This window comes from Helicoverpa armigera, chromosome 2, assembly GCF_030705265.1.
Source record: "Helicoverpa armigera isolate CAAS_96S chromosome 2, ASM3070526v1, whole genome shotgun sequence".
Taxonomy (NCBI): Eukaryota; Metazoa; Arthropoda; class Insecta; order Lepidoptera; family Noctuidae; genus Helicoverpa; species Helicoverpa armigera.
Genome location: NC_087121.1, coordinates 3521220 through 3541712, shown reverse-complemented (window position 1 = coordinate 3541712; position 20493 = coordinate 3521220). Strand labels below are relative to the sequence as shown.

Sequence of the window (20493 nt, the reverse complement as noted above, 5' to 3'; positions counted from 1 at the left end):
ACGCGATTAACTGAAAACTAAAGTATGTGTATAATATACTTAGAAATAATCTGCCCATCTGCTCACTAAATATTTGATAAAGTTTGGCACACAAGAGTTTCACAGCAATGTTTCCGAATCGAGTTTCGTTTGTCGGCACTGTGCTAAAGACTATGCCTTAATTGGCTGTGCACACCCGAGCTAGATTTAATTCTGAAACAAAGACACTACCTGCATTGTTTTCTCTCACTCGAGAGTAACGAATTTGGCTCAGTTTTGAAGTTTAAAATGTTACTTTACCTATGTCTAGGGTTACAATATGAGTATTCGAACCGATTTATCGATTGTCAGCAGTCCGACAGTCTACATTATTTTACGAATAATTAAAAAGGTTTCCACAACAGAATATAAAAAAAAATCGATAGCTGTTGTTTATGACATTACCTACCTATAAAAGTCACATTTGCACGTTCCCACCCTGTCAGTGAACGATAAATGGATTCATTTCCTACAATTGCCTTTCACAAATTGCTTGCCAAGATAAGTGGTCTTATAAATGACTGTGTAATTTGCTAGCTCTTTGCCGTCGGTTTTAACCACGTCCTGAGGGAACTAGCCGAAGTACGAGAGAGCTAATTGCGATTGGCTGGCTAATGACCTCCCAGACCACCCAGAATTGGTCTAAAAACCTTTGAAATCCAAAGAATTGCCAAAGTTCAATGATAACCGCCAAAAATTTATTAAAACACGACTTAGCAGTTAAACTAAACCGATACCATGTGTACCTAGGTACCAGCTGTTATAAACTCTTTTGCAAAAAAAGCGAGCACTTATGCGAAATCTTGGTTTTAAGGACTTTACGTGTATTTCAAAGGGTTTTAATAACTGTAGGATATTACTAGCATCAAAAGAGTTAGACAAGCATACGTGAAAATCACGTCAAAAACTTTTCAACACGCCGACGAACTTTCTACCACGAACTAGTCCAAAGCAAGGTATGACCATTTTCTTAACATTTCTCCAAAATTTAAATTTAGAATACACTCTCATGCATGCTTGTCTAACCCTTTTGATGCTAGTAACATCCTACAGTTATTAAAATCCTTTGAAATACACGTACAGTCCTTAAAACCACGTTTTCGCATAGGTGCCCGTTTTTTTTGCAAAAGAGTGTATTTGTAAGGCCCACTAGTACTTACGATTTCATCTCTCGCTGGTCGTTTTGTATTGCTTCTGTTGTTTTAAACTTGTGTTTGGGCATACGCTTGTGCATTATAACGCCTTGCTTCTTGGAGGACAGCAAGAATTTGACTAGGTTAAATCATTATTATTTATAGGATCATATGGACTTATTAGGCAAAATTATAACACTGTCAAATACCTCACACAACTGTCGTAACACCCACAAAATAACCAACAATACACACGGAATATCTCTGAATAAACAAAGCACTAACAAAGCTAACTATTAGCGTTATTGTGCTATAGCACGGACCATTACTAAGCATTTATAATTCAGCTATTGTACACAAACAAATTCACAGGCCGGTGCTGAAGTAAATATCGTATTATGTTACTCAGCAGTGATAAATTGAGAATACCGCGTATAAAATTAATTGTTCTTATCCCTTGGAAATCTTAAGTGCGTCTTTGGATAGCAAGAGTAGAGTAAATACGCGCATACTGCAGACTTTTAGTCGGCCGATTGTTGCTTTGGGCTCATAAATCGTATTTGGCCGATATCAGACCGACTAAAAACTTTTACTTCATTTAACAATTTAGATTTTCTTAAAAAATATACATATTTTTGTCGGCCAGCGGTTGACTCGATGATTGGCGAAAATTCTGAATCCAATCAAAGTTCTCAGTCGATCTGATGCCGACTGAAAACTGATCTTTATAATGTGCGTTCTACTATAGTCTCCCTTCTGATTTATGAGCCCAAACAAATTATCAGCCGACTAAAAGTTTGCAGTATGCGGGTACCTACTCCGAGAGTATCTTGGATACCAAGAGTGAGGCCCTTTGTAAGCTTATCTTACCTTTTAGAAGCGATTACGTAATTCTTGATAGTCCTTATATCTGCTCTTAAATCGGTGATTGAAATTAAATGAGTTTTCTTATCCGGGCCGGCGAAAAAGTTATTGGTGTTTCTTGCTTTTCTAAAGGTCGGACTTTTTGTTTTTTGCATTTCATTCCAAATGAGTAGGTATTGTTACATTTTTCTTAACGATAGGCTATGAATGCAAATGAGGTAGTAAATAAAAACGGAAATGAAATGGTCTCCGCTTTTAAGAATTAACTAATTCTTGAAAAAGGGAAGTAGCGGTAAGTACCCACCTATATTGATCTGATAATACCTTCAATATAAGTGGAAAACAGTACATATATTTCCCATAAAATGTCGTATGTAAAGACCATATCGTGAACTAGTATTTTATTATATGGTCCAAGCTTCGCCCAAAACATTCTCCGCATGAAACTTTAGTGCTTTTACGTGTTAGGTCTGTAGTTCACTATACTTATTATTAAATTTTATGTGGTAAACAGCCATTCCGTATCGAATCCGTTTTCTCAGTTTATAGAGACCTCACCACCTCCATTTTCTAGGATTTTTATGTCTAACATAAAAGGGATTGCACATTACAACGCTCTGCTCTTCGGTACGCAAAGTGCCGTAACTCGGCTGCGTTCAAACCAAACTGACTGTCAGCCGCCGAAAATCAGCGTCTATGCGTAGCGTAATAACGTTTCCTCGGTTAGCTGTGAACGAAAAAGTTCGCTCACATTCGGCGGCTGACAGTCAGTTTGGTTTGAAAACCGCCTAAAAATGCGCGTCGAAAGCGTTGTCACATGTGTCTCACTGGTGTATAAAAAACAAAAGAAAGCAGACAATATAATGAACATCAAAAAACGCAGCTTCGCGAACTGTACCTATGCTATGTACCTTAGCTTTGACACAAAAGCAAACTTTAGACAGCTTTGACGCATACATTCGGGCCGTTTCACAGTCATATGACTAGTTATAACAATACCACTGTTCCTATGACGTGTCGATCGACGCCTACACAGGCAAACTGAACTGACAACTAGGCATCAAAGCGGCGCTTTGCATACGATAAATTGTTAGAAACTATAGCTATTCTGTGAATAACAAAAGTGGAGGCATACAATCTAACAGTGTCTATCTATATGCTATAGAAAAAAGGCATAGAGAAAAAATATGAAATACACCAGACAACGGCATCTGGAATTTCTACGTTCATAAAGGAGGTATAAAGCGGAGCAGCAACCTTAAAGACTCCCTCATTAAGCTCCATTCAAAAATCTACCTAAGTATGTAAGACATAAAATCTAGACTAAGTCTTTAAACGATGCGGGCGCTACGTCCCTACAAGAGTTTTAATCCTTACTTAGTAATATTATTATTAATGCGAAAGTAATGCTGTCTGGCTGTCAGTTACTAAGGCTTTCTCTGCCAAACCAATAAATCGATGTAGATGAAATATTTTTGTGAATCACAATATGGCCATAGTCATTGTGAGTGTAGTAAGACTTTTATGTCTTTCACAAAATACTTAGCTCCATTTAAATGTGGTTGAAATACAGGAACAAACCTGGTTAAAAAAATTTGTAATTGATATATTTTCTCGCTTCATTTTGCTGTCGTACCAGTGATATTCCACTAATCCCCATTTGACTGTCAATCATTAGGACAAGTTTTAATTCGCGGAAATTAACAAAAAGCCTTGTTATTACTGTTTTTAATGTAATTTAAAGGTGAGTGACATTTTCTAAGCCCCTTCGCTTGTAGGTCTTTGTAAATAAGGTCACGAACTCATTAGAGCGGTGGGTCACGTAATCTGACGATGATTTGGGCCACTTTTATTCTTCGTCCCTGCCGCGACAACGAGCCAGGACTAAAGTAGTTCATTATCAATACTTTCGCGTTTCAAACACGCTGCCATTTTGATCCGAGCTTCATATCTGACGACAAAAATTCTGAATATTACAGAAGGCGTGTTTTCTCACCCAGAAAATCTATTGAAAGGGACAGAAAGTGTCATTTTATCACCATTCCTCCAAAAACTATTTCTTGTAATGTATTGGCCATTGAATGTCAAAAGTTTCCTTCCTAGTGGGCACATATAGCTTCATTGGTGTCTTTGAGTGCGAATCTTCGAAGTTAGAGACATTTAGGCCATTTGGCCCGTCCACAGAGTAAATTGGCAACAGTAACGTAGCGGGGAGAATAATCGTGATGTATGGAGACAGGGGGCTTCAGAGCAGACGCTCTGGCGCCTCTCCCACAATCGATGGAGCACCCAGCCTGTACTGTGTCAAGTTCACTGAATAAACATTAAACAGCGTATTTATATTTATTGCTACACTTTATGTAAAGTGATTCAATTGTGTGTACTGTTATACGAAGAATTGAGGATACGATAAAATATTTCTTTTCTAGTTTCGCAGATTTATCTTAACGATGTAGACACAATAAAAACTGAACAATGTAAAATCTTAAGGCTCGCTCGAAAGTGTATCAACCTAAAAAAATACTTTTTTAAGAATTGTTCATGTAGTTCCATTGTTCAACTTGTCTTTTACACAAGAAAGTGCCAAAAGCAACGAGATATCACTGCAAAGGAGACCTCTTTTCGGAAACAAAAGAACTCCCCAGCCACTTACACGTCCGAGCAGGCAGTCGTGCTACTTTCAGCGAAATCACGAAGTGTTGGAGCACGAAGTTTTACCCCAGAGTACTCCCGAACTTTGCCTTGTACCTAGCACAGTACATATTGCCGCAAATACTATATCAATTTTATACCGAAATATGTAGCCTTCACAGAGATTTTTGGGGACGTTTCATTTTTCCATTACCTATTTATACGGTTACACTTCTGACCATTATTCGAACGAGCCATTCATTGAAAGTATTTTTACTTACATAAAAATTTCGCTTCAACAATCTTTCAGTACCTTTAAAGAATAGGCACATAAATTCAATTACTGAAGCGAAGACAAGACCATTATTTTTAAGGACTCTTAAGACTCTCCGATTTCGAACCTAAAAGGTCTCCTAAAATCAATTTTGGGCAAAATGGAAAAAATACATTTGTATATTCAAATCCAGTAGATGATATTGGCGTGCCTCAGTGATTTCTGTTTACGTGGCATTAAATTGGCTGTCGGGACGGCACGGGTGATCTTGCACGAAAAGGTATACGTTCACTTTGTTTTTACGATCTTACTTCAGCTGCATAAATCAGGCCTAAGGGAAACTTTCAAAACAAAGCCCTCGCTACATTGAAATGACAACAAATAACTTCGTCTTCGTTCGTATGAATATTTCGAAGTTGAGAGTTTGAACGGTTCCATTTTCCGGGTAGAAGTTTATCGGAGCCTACGCTCAAATCGCGGCTTGAACAATTGTTTTGTGTGTTACAAAGTTTCCGATATAAAATTAAGTTTTATTTCTTGGAGATGAAGAATACGTTTCAATTTTTTTCTTAAACATAACCTTGAGACATAATTCTCTATGATCCAATCACAGTCCAAACGGGACAATCAGAATTTGACAGCCTGACACGAAGCTAATGTCAGGTTATTGGAACCCCGATCTAATATCCGTAGCGTCCTCCTCGTTACCGGAACGGTACCTTGATTCAAGGCTTTCGACTGCGAACTGAATCTATTATAAATACCCTGCTGTGCCAAATTGAGCTGTAATCCTGCCGGGCTAAAATCTATTTCTATGTGAAACAGAACCAAGTCTGAAATGACAGTAAAACGTTGGGGTACAAGTGATTCGTATTAATTAAAAGAACATTTATAACGAAGTCAGAAGAAAGAAAGTCTGTGCTTGATAGGGCCAGATAGACAGTCACTCCATGTAAAACACTGCTAGTCAGCCGCATCAGACTTTTCAGCATTGTGCTTTTTTAGTGGCTTTTGCCAACCAAAATATTGTTGGCAAAAAGCTAGGAAGGTGATGATGATTTATAACGTTTCTGCTCACAAGGTACATAGGAATTGTAAGGAACCTACCTAAACAAAGAAAAAGATTAACAGCGGTAATCCATAAGTCCAGCAGAATAACACAAAAAACTTTCGTAATAAAATTCCGAATATCGGCAAAGGGAAGCGGAGAAATTTCATTTCTTACGAGCTTTGTACAAAAAAGACGGAAAATAATCTACTATTAAGTACCGACAATATTTTCTTCTATTCTTTGAATTGTTATTCTCCATATTTCAGTGCTTAAGAATGTTAATGAAATGTCGTTTATATACAATTTAAAGACTCATAAAAAAGTTCTATTATTCATTGCATTCCCGCGGTTTTCTTCGTATCACGATGCTTATTAAGATAGCTGTACACGTACTTGTTTCACACAAAAAAGTATACGGCCTTCGTCGTAAAAAAATAATCTTTCATGTTTTCTTTTTATCTTTAGGGCGAATAAAATTCCCTTCCCCACGTAATGCTGATGTCAGGTAGTTGCCATCGCCTCAAGATATGTATCTTATAATGGCAACAGCCAAGGACTCGACTTTCATGTAGCTAAATGTCAATTTCTTGAGGTCCTTACACATAAACATAAAACAAATTGTATGGTCTTCTATCGTTTGCGTTTTCCTTACCTTACCTTTGCCTGCCTTACCTTTCAAAACTGTTGAAAATATGTATCTCTTTGCAATAAAGTCTGTCTTCTAGGATAATTATTAATATGTATCATACAAAAAATATTGTATCCATAAATATTATATTGAAGTAATGTACCTACCAAACAATGTTTTATTGAGACGTGGTCGAGCGACACAGAGAAATAATATTTCATCATCTCTGTAAGAAATAATGGCAAAAAGAAAAATATTTAATACATACTTATTCCGTACATTTTTCTTTGGCTTTGTTACCTTTAGGGCTCGCGTTTTTACTCTCACATGTTTTTGTTTCAGCCTGAAATATTTGGCCTTTGTGCTTGTAAAAATATTCCCTACACAAAAGTAAATGTTAGGCATCAAACATATTGTTTGGCTTTTAAACGCCCACATTATTTATGATGAACAATTTAGATTATGGGTATCTAAAGCACGATCTATATGAGTATTATAAAGGTAAAGAGTTTTTTTGCTTGTGCACACTTATTTCAGTTCACAGTGTCATATTGCATCTAGGAAGGCATTGTATCCAGGGCCGTGAAGAATTTCGCACAGGACGCGGGTGAAACCACTAGTGGAAACTAATATTTATAAAGGTCTCTTCTGTAATATCTATGTTATAACCGTTTTATGGAAGGTTTTGGAAATATGGACTTACGTTCATAACAATATGTCTTAGTATAAAAACAATTTTATTCGTACCGAAATTAATTAAAATCACGTCACGTAAGTGATATATCACTGTGGCAGAACGTGTTAAATTATACGTTGACGTACTAAATCTTCGTTAAATGTTAGACAATTTGCTTCGCCCTCACGATCCTAGAAAATCTATGTAATCTTTATTCCTTACACGTAGACATGTAATTCGGACTGAATTAATGAGTTAATTTAGCAAATAATTGCTAGTGCTGCTGACTCGTAGTTTTTCGAACCCTCAAAGTGCTGATTACAATTATTTGGAATTGAATAAATTAGGTAACTACTTCAATCATTAGCTTAAGTAAATGGCTAAGCTCTCAAAATCAAATAATTAGTTCTATCTGTACCTATTTTCTTGCAGATTTTCTACCCACTGCAACATCTTTTCAACTTATGACAGAGCGTTTTCATTTTCCTTTACGATACCGCAAGTGCGGCGTATCGCTGAAAATTTTATATTATGTAAGTTGAGAGAGGGTGCCAGCAAAGTTTAAAGAAACTCTTCGCTGTAGGAAGCTCGATACGACATTTACGACCGAACGAACGGCTATCGGTATATACTGCTTTTGCATTAGTTCTACTTATCTCAACAGAACTGATCCGTAATATTTAAGTATTGGGATTATATCATGAAATTGTGATTTAATGAGTGGAATAAAAATCGTCATAAACTGACTTGAAAGTGTGCTACCAAACTTGTACCTGAAAGTTGATTAAACTGTAGTACCTACCTGTACAACATCTGCGGGACCAAATGTAGGTACGTTATGACAATGTGTATGTTGTTGACGCTTACATCCTGACTCTAATATTAAGGAAAAATATATTAGAGAATTTATGTGTGACATCCTCTCTTTTCTCTTATAATTTGTTCTGCTATCTACAAGTACCAGACCGCTGTTACGCAATTTTCCTTATCTCGAGTGCAGAGCAAAATATATATTTGCCACCCATAAAAGGAACGCAATCTTATGTCGTAATATTCCCTCTTTGTAATAAATAATCTAAGGCCCCATACCTAAGCTTTAAAAATAACGTGCCACACATATAGATTTATAGAGAGATTTGAGCCTCAGCATAAAGTAATGTTTCCATCTGTCAAAAAGTAACGAATGTTGCCAAAAAGAAACATTAATTCACGCTAAAGCCCTGGTCTCCGAATTCTCGCCTGCTCAATTCATCTCTCCATCACAAAGACAGTTTGTAAGCGAACTGTCAGTCCGACTAAAGCTGTAATCTATGAAACTATCTTCGTTACAGACTATAGTATTCTAGAAGGCTTTATATACAATACCATACAAGCAGTTTCTCACCGTTTCACTCGGGTCGCTTCTCAGTATTACTCAAAAATATCCTTCAAAATGCACACTATTTGTCATTAAAAGAGTCGCAGCATAATCAGCCAGTATTATTTTTTAAACGTAGATAAACTTTTTCTTCCCCTTCTTTGCGGTTTTCACTGTGCCAATCATCTAACTATACTTTTTATTTTACCTCGATGTCTGATGGTGAAAGTATGTAACTATACGCCTATGTGTCACAAAGTCAAAGTATGGAAATCGAACCGTGCGTCACTCGGTCGTTGGCTTCAGATACGTAGGTCGGAATTCTGCCTTTGAGTCAGTCTGATGTGAAGTACCAAACTAGTCATCCTTTTATAGAGGTAGACACGATATAATGAGAACGTCAAACTGGAATCTAGCCATTATTATTATAAGAAACCACTCTAAGTTTGTCAAGCTGGCAACTTTACTGTTCAAACTTTTAATTGGGTTTCTTTAACAACTGTTTTTGTTTACTATAAGTTTCTATAAGATTGAGATCTATATTTGACCAGCCGGTTGACCTTTTAATGGTGTCATTCTTTGATATTAAGACCCTGTGTGAAAAAAAGACCCATCTGTAGGATACATGCTTTTAGCAGGCCAATAGATTAGGCAATGATAAGTTATTCAATTGAATTCAATTATGCGTACCTACATTACACTGATCAAGTAATTATTAGCTGGCTAAACAATCGGACAGCTATCGGCAGATAGCTGGGCTGATAATGGATTGGAGCCCAGCTTACAACATCATGGCAAAAGTTATAATATCTTTTTAAAATACGAGTACCATCTACAAAACTTTGCAGTCATAATTCTCAAAATACCAATTTCACATTTAGCTATTAACCAGACATAGACTAAACAACAACAGACAGAACTAAGATAAACAAGCAAAAGCAATTTCAAAGTTATGATATCTTTGTTGTCTTACAAGTCGCAATTACAGGTATTCGCGAATAGAATACTAATTACAAGTCATTATTATTATCCACGAACTAACAGCAATATTCAACGTTAGATATGATAATATTAGCATTGAACATTAATTTGATAAATTACAGTCATTGAAGCGATTAGTGGGCCGCTGTAATTGCTTCGAATTATTAGATCAAGGGTTCTATATTAATTAGACTTAAGGTATAAATTGTCTACAAAATAAACAGTAAATATTTGGTTTCTTTATCATATTTATCTGATTGAGGGTGGTTTTTAATTAAGCTGCCTTTGATATAATTTTAGTTGAAAAAAAATGAACTCAATAAATATTTTCTTTGACACTAGTAAATTCTCCCATATAAGCCAAAAAGAGGTATAATTCAAAAGAGGTAAGTGCTTAGAATATCGACTTTATTTTATACACTGTTGAAGGAGAAAATTGATCAAAGCCACTTCCATATTCCGATCACAGATAGAATATTCTGGAATAATGCCAAGCAAAATGTAACAGCATTCACAATAGCGATTCGTTAAAAATTGTGTTCGATATTTCCTAGCAGTCTTTTATCGTGAGTTTTTGTCACACACGATTTTCGTTGTCTATTTCGATGCAGCATAAAACTGTCTCTGGACATAAAACTACTCGTAACTTTTCCCAAAAACATCAATTTTTGTTAGCTTCGACAAAAAAAAAAGTATAGATTCCACCTGAAGCTAAAGGGGGTTTTAAACTGTTACACTTCTGTTCCACGCACAGGGAAGGAGGATTCAGTTTTTCGTCTTTTCTGGAAAAAGTTATTTTTAGAGTTAACCCTCTAGCTAGATCTAGGTGTACTATATGTCATCGCCTATAGAATCGATTGTTGTAAGCGTCTGCCAAATAAACTCGGATAAACAAAAGCCATACGAATTCTGTTTACGAAGCTAAATAGAGATATCACTGCCGCGAAGTACTAAAACAATGCTATAAAGGCAGCTTCGTTTATTTCTTGGTCCCATATACTGCTTTAATATACATTCCTAAGACACCAAAATTGTATTGAAACTAATTGCTACGAGTTGCGTTAATTTCGCTCTTAAAACAGTAGGTACAAATTGAGCTCAATTTTGTATTTTTCTTGAAGAATTCCTGTCTCCTAAATCACAGAACTATATATATAAAATAGAAAGGACGTTTAGTCTTGACATCTTTAAAGCGGCTGCCTTGAGGGTAATAAAAAATGCACGCGTCCCACTACAAAGTTCGTCAAATATAACTGAGATTCTAAATCGGGACTTCTCAAAGTTGGCAACTTCTTTAACTCTTCTTTTGATGAAATTCTCGTCTTGCTTTGTGTCACATAGAATATTTAGTCAAAGAAAGGTTTCAATGTGTGATAGATTACTGTCCCTTGAGACAAATTCTTCTGCTCGAAAGACACACCAAATACAGACAGCTTTATCAAAGAGATAAATCGATACAACTAAAAGTTTTATCTTCAAACTGCAATATTCAAAACTCGTCATGCATTTTTCATTCTACGAAACAGAATAAAAATAAAACTATTTCGCTAAGAGAGCAATTTCGTTTGGCAGTTGAGAAATTACGGCATTATTCGTATAATTTATCTTCAAGACGTGGCCATCTGCTAGTGTTAGAACTCGCGATACTTTTTGCAATATGCTCTTGTGATTGAAGACGAAGCGTGTGCAAGCTTAAGCGATTCTTAAGCGATGCACTGGAAGAATAATGCTTCGCTCATTCTTTATCAATTTTATATAAATCGTCCCTGACTTGAAAAATTGAGCTTCCGAGGCCACTTATGCAGTACCAAAATGAAAGTTAAAGTTACATGTGTTTTAAGGGAGAAATCTCTAAACGATGTACCTTAGTACCTATGTAGGTACCTACAATTTACATCTGCCAAAGCCCTCAGATTTTCGCCTCGAGCTCAATCGATCGCTCAGAAAATGAGGTTCATTCTGAACTTTGCTTTTTTTGCGAGATTGTCATTTATTCCGGTCAGGATTAATCTTCGCCTGATTAATGGTTATGAGAAAAACGAGAGGATCAAAGTCGCCCGTATATTCAGCGTGTCAAAGAGCCCTTTCTTACGTAGTTTGTCAAAAGACGGTAAATAAAGGAGATTTTCTTTGTTTGTCAGCTGCTCGACGGCGATGCTATGTGCGGCCATCATGACAGAGCATTGGGAGCACGTGGTGTGGGAACATGCAGCCCTGGCCGCGCTCGCCAATGCGTCGAACACGGCACTGCAATGGCTACTGGACGAGAAAGTCGCAAAGGTAACCTCACATACAAAGATCTAGACGTAAATCTTGAAACTGCATTTGCAGTACAAAATAAAGTTTTTGCTACACCGGCAAAATTAATTAAACTTCGCAAATGCAGAATTAAATCTACCTCCAACATCGCTCGCATCGTAAACTGTAGTTTCTTTAATCTCGTAGCGCTACGGATTGCTACGAAACGTAGCACGTAGCGTCTTCGCAAGTTCGTAGCGCAGTGACGCTTTATAGCTACGTAAGACTTTAAAGTCTTCATACGTTTAAGATCTAATCTAAAATTCTGTACCATCTTCCTTGGTCCGGTCTTGAGAAGAAAATACCGGTTTCTCGCAAGCCAGCTACTTCAGACATTTACGGATAAGGATAAGAATATGTACTTTAGTAAAACGTGTATAAAATAAATGGAATTTGTTCGTAGAATCGAATTCTTGTATTCGAAATCCAAAGTAAATTAACATTTTGAAAGGATAAAAAAATACGCGTAGTCACCATTATAATGGGAGTGTAGCATGACAAAAGTATTTCAAACAAAAAAGGTCCCTTCAAGGTTAGAAAACTTGTACCTCTACAAATTGATAAAGTTCGAAGTAATGTAGGTCCAAGTTGGCATTACACTTGGTTGCATTATTAATAGGCCAGCTGGCAGTGACGCGAACTTCCTACTGACGAGCGATAGCTCACATCACTGATGTTATTTCCCACGTGACAAGAGTTGCTAGTAATTGGAATTGTTGGCTATACATAGAAGATAGCAGTTAGAAATACCGATGATAGTTGAAGGTTCACTCTGGTAGTGGAATTTCTAGTCTCTTTGTTTGAGATCTTCTTGGAATTATTCTTAGATTGCTGCGGGGTGGTATGACGGGTATAAGTTATCTTAAGTATGTAGCTTATTTATTGTTACCATTCTAATATTTCCTCAAACAATTACTTAATCGGTACTGCAATAGTTTGCTAATAATAAAGGCTAAACAATTCTCTCGTTAATATTTTAAATTGCTCTACTTCATCATAAACCACGCTCACTTAAAATCTAAAACAGATTTAACTCTTTCAACAAGAGTATTCCATTTAAATCCTGTTAAGCTAGGGCGACGAAAATAAATGAGAATCAGAGACAAAGTTCCCGCCACATTTGTTACTGGCAGGCTTGAAGTACGTGAACAAAGTAGTATTTAATCGTATGAATCACCACGTGTTGTTACTGGCTGATTCTAATGTTCTTTACATACTTTTTGTAATGGAAACTTTTTACTCAAATTGTCTATGATTATCTGTTGAAGGTTGCTTTCCATTTTTAAATCGATATGTTGTTTTCTGTGATTGGTATTTTTTGTTTCATTCTTTGAAGCTCAATTGATGAACGGCCCGTGTCTGAGCACTTTTTTCGATACTTTATTTATTTTTAAGTGATGTCAAAGTTTTGATGGTTCAATGCTCTCAAAAATTCATCAAACTTAGAAATAAACCCACAAATAAATCTTTTGTAATAAAATATGTATTTCAATAAATACTTACTCTTGCATGGCTTCTCTCAGTGAGTGACATACCGACCTCTTTAAAATAGGTCAGGAGTAGGAAACCCAGTGCGAGTGTCGCATTAAATTTATTCAAACTCATAGATCTTCGTCAGCATTGTAATGTTACTCTTTCATCTAGTTTTTGAATTAAGTCACAAAATGCATTACTTTTCGATATATCTCCTAATATCATGTGTCTACTGTTAATCTCCAGAGTAATAAACAATTTATTTTTCCTAAAGTTCTCACGCTAATTATTCTTCAAATAATCTCATGCAATTCAAATAGTACCTATGTATTTAAAAAATACGCTACTCCGTAAAGAGATAATACTTTTAACTTTATCTTCACGATATCAAAGTTTTTAATAGAATAATTTACTTATTTTTGAACGAGTTTTGAGTTAATTTTGAATTAAAAATCTAAGCTGGCTCGCGTTTAACCGTGGACTAAACTAAATCTTGGTTTAAGAGCGTGTACGTCACGGAGGAGAAAAGACTAGCGGAGGTGCCCTAACGTAAAATCTCCTAACAAAGCAGCGCGCCAAAATTCGGGTGAGCGGGGGACGAGGAACGTTACTGGCTCCACCCGTGCTCCACCCTTATACGCCTTTTATGGGAAACCACCCATTTTTTGTAAATCCATCTAGAAATGCAGCTATTCGACGACAGATGTCTCTAGCAAAAAATATGTTTTAAAGTTAAAATATTAATTACACGTGAAATTTTATCTTATGGTATGTTTGAGTTTGGATCCTAAGCAATTTCTACAATTAATGATAGCGCATTTCATCGTTTTAATCGAGTAACAAATAAAATCTGTTGAAATTGTGGTTAAAATACAACTATGACAAGATGTCAGTTAGATGTGAAGGACGGCACATGGGCGGTGTCCAGCCACGCCTGGCGTGACGTAGTCGTGACGTATTTGACCTACCTGAAGGCGCGTGACCTACCTGCTTTAGGGCATCTCAGCTAGTCTTTTCTCCTCCGTGGTGTACGTCAACCGCGCGCCATTTGGCCTAAAAAGGTACTTTTCAAACCGCTGTTTCTCATTAACTACTTATCCTATAACTATGTTAATTTATAATAACGCAAGTTAATTTCACTGTCTATATAGTTAATTGAACATAAATTTCAATTTGTGTAGTTTAAATACTTAAAACCCCTGTAGATGATTTATAAAATTCCCGTTCAGCGTCTATTTCGAAGCTTAAATTCATGTGAAAATAGTGGCAAATCTAATCATATTTATTTTTTTACTCATAGACGAAATCCCCATGCCTATAGTTAGTAAAAAAACATTTTTTGATTTAGGTCTCTATCTTTCAGAAAAAAATATTTTAACAATGTGAAAAATTGTGAATTTCAAATGCTTTTTTTACCTACCTATCTTACTTAATTTAATATAACAATTATTTAATATAGTAATATAACTCTTTTTTTTAAACATAAACTTTACAATATAATTTAATCTCTCGTTTTTATTTTTTTATAAATTATTTAAAAACTACTATAAAACGCTGCACGCGAGTCAACTCAAACCAGACCGCCGCAAGGCTTCACAGAGAGAGGACGTGTCGCTCCGTCACATCGCGTAGGGTGAATAACCTCTGCCGTGGATACCGAGAATAGAGTACATTTCAAGCGCGACCAACAAATCTTGATACATTACTATTTTATTTTAAAGCTAAATTTTGAAGCATATTTTTTTTTTATCGATTGAGTTGAAATTGTGTTTGAAAGTTCAGTTTTAATGACAATGTATGATTCTAATAAATGTATTGAAACCGGAGTTTTTCCCGACCTAATGAAACTAAGTAAAGTCATTCCTTTATTTAAATCAGGCGATAAGAAGGATGTAAATAATTTTAGACCCATATCCATCTTACCCGCTTTTAGTAAAATATTCGAAAAATTAGTACTCAAGCAGTTACAAAGATATTTCAATGTTAATAGCCTCCTTCATAGTGAACAATATGGCTTCACAAAAGGTCGTTCGACAACAGATGCTGGTGTAGCTCTTTTAAAACACATTTTTAATGCGTGGGAAAACTCTCAGAATGCCATTGGAGTATTCTGTGATCTCTCCAAAGCATTCGATTGTGTGCACCACGATACGCTTCTACGTAAATTACGTTATTACGGAGTCCAAAATGAAGCTCTTAGCGTAATAGAATCCTATTTAAATAACAGAGTGCAATGCGTAGATGTCAATGGCGTCAAATCATCAGGTTTATCAGTCCAATTAGGTGTGCCACAGGGCTCAATATTAGGTCCGTTCTTATTCCTGGTATATATTAATGATCTACCATACCATCTGAAGAATATCTGTGACGTTGTACTGTTTGCAGATGACACTTCACTTATTTTTAAAGTCGACAGAAATAGGGATCAATTTGACGACGTAAACAGTGCACTTTCGTTGGTTACACACTGGTTTAGTACTAATAACTTGGTCTTAAACGCGAAGAAAACAAAATGCCTTAAATTTACTCTACCGAACGTGAAAAACCTAGGCCCGAATATTATATTAAGTAACGAGGTTCTAGAAACTGTCAAATCCACAGTATTTCTTGGTATATCAGTCGATAGCAGACTTCAGTGGGGCTCGCATATAGCTAGCCTCGCGGGAAGGCTTAGCTCAGCTGCGTACGCCGTCAGAAAAGAAAGACAATTCACTGACGTAGACACAGCTCGAGTAGTCTATTTTAGCTACTTTCACAGCGTCATGTCCTACGGTATTCTTCTGTGGGGCAAAGCTGCTGATATTCAAAACATATTTGTATTACAAAAACGAGCTGTTCGTGCGATATACCGGTTAGGTAGTAGACATTCGCTAAGAGAGCTCTTTAAAGAAATAGGCATTCTTACTGTGGCATCACAATTTATCTTTGCCAATATACTCTACATTAGGCAAAATATTCATTTGTACACCAAAAAAAGCGATGTTCACAGTATTAACACTAGAAACAAGCATAAACTGTGTGTACCCACTCACAGACTTCATAAGGTTCATGGATCATTTTTGGGGCTCGGTATCCGCTTTTACAATAAACTACCTCTAACTTTACTACAATTACCGTTTAATGCATTAAATTACAAGTAAAGTCAATTCTTTCAAAGAAGGCTTATTATAGCATTAATGATTATTTAAATGATAGGAATAGTTGGTCGCTAAGTTGAACGCAAGGCAGCTCATTCTTGTTATCACTATAACTAAATTATTAACTTATTATAATTTTTTTACATTGTTTGACATTACTTCTGACATTAATTCTGATTTTTAATTTTGCTTAGCATTGTTTCTTTATGGCTTGCTAGTACTGCAGTACTTCTTACATATTCTACTTTTCTTGAATAGCTGCAAGCACGTCATGCTCCCTTAGACGGTATGGCCAGCGGTAGCGTTGGGGGTCGGGTTGTCCCCTTCCCTCAAAAATGTGCGAAGGGGGCGATGGCTGATCCTCGCGTTATACTCGTGAACGGGTGCTGCTGGCGGTACCAGGTCGTGTTGGTGGCTATTGACACTATTCATAATAGTATGATTTTCTATTAGCTTTTTTTTGGAGAAAATAATAATACTGTAGTCCTGGCAGGTACACCTTGTTTGTGTTGCTACAACATAATCATCTGCGCATGTGGGTGGGCACGCCGATTTTATGCTTATATTAAAAATACATTTTTATTTTATTAACAGGAGGCTTTAGATACACTTAATAGACTATAAGTAATGCTTGAGTACCTACTTAGTCTTTATGGGTGTAAATCTGTGTGCTAGCCTACTTGTGTTAAGTTTTATTATTTTTTTCTTTCCTAATTTTATATAATGGTTATCATGTGATAATGATATTTTTATTTGACTTGTTTTGTATACATTCTGGTTCTTCAAACCTTACAGACAGACATGTGTTGCTGGGGAGTTTGTTGCGCCACTTCTTCTTCCCAGCAAAAACACATAGGAAGTGGTGAAGGGCGGGCGTTTTGGGGACTGTCTTTTGTTTTTGACGTTCGAAAAGTGCTGATTTATCAGCCTAATTTGAATAAACGATTTTGAGTTTGAGTTTGAGTTTGAGTCTATATCCAATATGGGGGTATACCCAAGATGGAGACAAAAATGTTTTTAATGCATTCCTACGATATGGGTATCAAATGAAAGGGCTTGATATGAATAACTCAACAAAAAAATGTGTCGCGAGTCTTAATCCAATATGGCGGACTCCTTAGGCTAGATAGGAGCAGAGCTATGTATATGTTCATTTTGGATGTACCCTTGACTTTTGATCCCGAATAACTTTTGAAGCATATAGGATAGATAACTTAAAACTTTAATTTTATTTATTTGGTAAACCCAAGCTCTTCACCAATATTTGGCTTTCTGGCAATTGTTGTTATTTGACCACAATTTTTCGGTCTGGATGGACTGGACCATTCATATAAACAATCAATTTTTCAAATCGGTCCAGGCGTCTTTGAGAAATCGAGAACAATCACAAAACAATCTAATTGAAACCTCCTCCTTTTTTTGAAATCGGTTAAAATACAGAAACTCTTACATTGCCATTAATCATCAGTCGACTATTTCGTACTGTTGAAAATTGTATGTAATATACAGAAAGTCCTCAAAACCAAGATTTTCATAGGTGTCCGATTTTTTTGCAAAAGAGTGTAAGTATTAACGACTTATTTTCATGCCTTTATATTTTAGTCATCCATAGACTTACACTATTTTCTCGCTATTAACTATTTACTAAATAATATATTTTTTGTTCTACTAATTTCACTCGAAAGGATCAAAATGGTTTGTGTGACTATACGTGAAGTATGATAGGCACGCACACAGCCGCGACGCTAGTCTGCGCGATTTTTGCGTTGAATTACCTAAAGTTGACATCGCGCGGCGAGCGTACACGCTCTTAACAACATTATCTAAATTATAAAGAACCAACACGAATTTACAAAATTCATAGACTAGGGTCACGTTTCATAATCAAAGTTAAACTACTTGCTCGTAAGACAAAGTTCAAAAACAAGCTCATTTTGTTCAAGATTTGATTAAAAATACTCAAGAAAATGAGGTACAAACATATTTCTAATCTGTAAAACAAAAGTTTAGATGAAACTTTATGTTAGTCTTCTTTACATAATAAATCAGAAAGTTCTTGTTAAGTTTCGGTATGTTACTGTTACAGCCTTTTTATCGTCCCACTGCTGGGCACAGGCCTCCTCTCACACGGAGAAGGATTGAGCGTTAATCTTGCTCAATACGGGTTGGTGATTTCAGACTATATAGTCCAGGTTTCCTCGAGATGTTTTCCTTCATCCTTCTTTATATCAGTCATGAGTGTCCTAGATATACTTAGAAAGTACATATAAACTTGGAAAAGTTGCATGGGTACTTGCCTGACCTGGAACCCACACACTCATACATGAGAGGTTGGTGCTTTACCCACTAGGCCACCACGACTTCTTTATATAATAAATCAGAAAGTTTTAGTTAAGTTTCGGTATATTGATGGTAATTCTAATTTTCTTTATCTGTTTGTCGATGGTTCTTGAATTTATGGCTTCTCATGAAATTAATCGACGTTTTAGGGAAATTCTTCTTTATTGAAACTGTGGAAGTTTACTCGTTAATAATCGTTAGCGAATGATAAATTACTTGTGATTTCGGTGACTTTTAACCCTTGTTTTGAATAAATGTAGTATATAATTGTTGACTACAAAAAAAATATATTTTTATGCGTGTAATTTTTTTAATTTTAGACAACGAAAAACGTATGAATTAGGTATCCATCTGAATGTCAAATTGAATTTCTCCCTATTTTCAATTGCAGCAAAAGTCACTACAAAAAAACAACCTTTTCAGATTGCAATGGGCGCTTATTTTTCCAACATTTTTATATTCAAATTCCAGACTAATTTCTCCAGTCCTACCTAAGAAACTTAATAAGTAACCACTAACTAACGCAAGAGTTCTACGTGAAAACTTTCTTTCAGTCACCTTGACGGATTTTTATTTCTCACGCGATGTTTCGGGTTAAATAGGCCCATTAAGTCGCAAAATATTTTTTGTCGAATTAACTAAGCGAACATGTTTATGGATGGTATAAACTGAAAATAGTTTTGAACTAATTTTGAAAATAATTGTCGTGCAAGTGGGTCAGTACCTACCTACAGGATATTTATATATTTAGTCTCCTAGTCAGTGGTTCATAATGGATTTTATTGAAAGTCACAGCTAGCCATGAATAAAACATTTTATTATGTTTCAAAATACAGAATAATTCAAGAATGTCTTAAGAAAATTATTCCTAAATGACCCAAAAATAATTTTGCATACCATCTCGCTATTGTTGTATTAGTAATGAGCAAGCGGTCGAGGGACACTTAAAATTAATTTATTCTCCCGAGGGCCACAATGCGTACACAATGACAATTTACTCGAAACAATAAATTCGGCGACTTTCATTGTCTCAGCTTCTAATTAAAGCCACTAAGTTCGGGGCTAGCTGACCTCAATACCTCGTTTATCCTTTACAACCCCATAAAAAATCCTTAACGACTTCCTATACAGAGTTTAGAATAAAGTCTGATATTACCAGCTTAAGCATGATCCATCCATTTACTAGTGTTAGAATGTTCCTGTATCCTCAATGACGTCATATAAGCAGATAGTAAAACGCTCTGTTTGCTTAAATGTCCTAGCGAGGATGTCCGTTGAGACTTAACCTCTTTTCAGTTTAAAATCTTTGGAGATAAAACGACGCTACTCTAGGCGTTAGTAGGTAAACGTGTTTAAGCTTTTTCAAAAGGTCTGATATCTTCAAGCAGACACTTTCAATTTGAATGCAAAATAGAAAACAGTACTGCAGCATCAATTCTACTGCACGTTTTTCGTTTCATTTATTGAATCGTACATATAGGCAAAACCTGTCAGTTTGTCCTATACATTATTTTTATTATTCCCGATCACACAAACCCATTCAATTTTCCCAGAAAATCAATCTGTTGTGTTGTAATGGATGACAATTCATATCGCTCCCATTGTGTCGTGAATGTTATCAATCTTGTCAAT

The 20493-nt window shown here is 35.9% G+C and overlaps 1 protein-coding gene across 1 annotated transcript in view; it reads left to right on the top strand.

Moving 5' to 3' along the window:
- Window positions 1–20493, top strand: part of LOC110372075 (uncharacterized) — a 45981-nt gene that overhangs the window by 6678 nt on the left and 18810 nt on the right. Inside the window, exon 3 of the mRNA XM_021328599.3 lies at window positions 11755–11893. Within this exon, the coding sequence (XP_021184274.1) occupies window positions 11755–11893 (139 nt within the window). The remainder of the gene's footprint in view (window positions 1–11754; window positions 11894–20493) is intronic.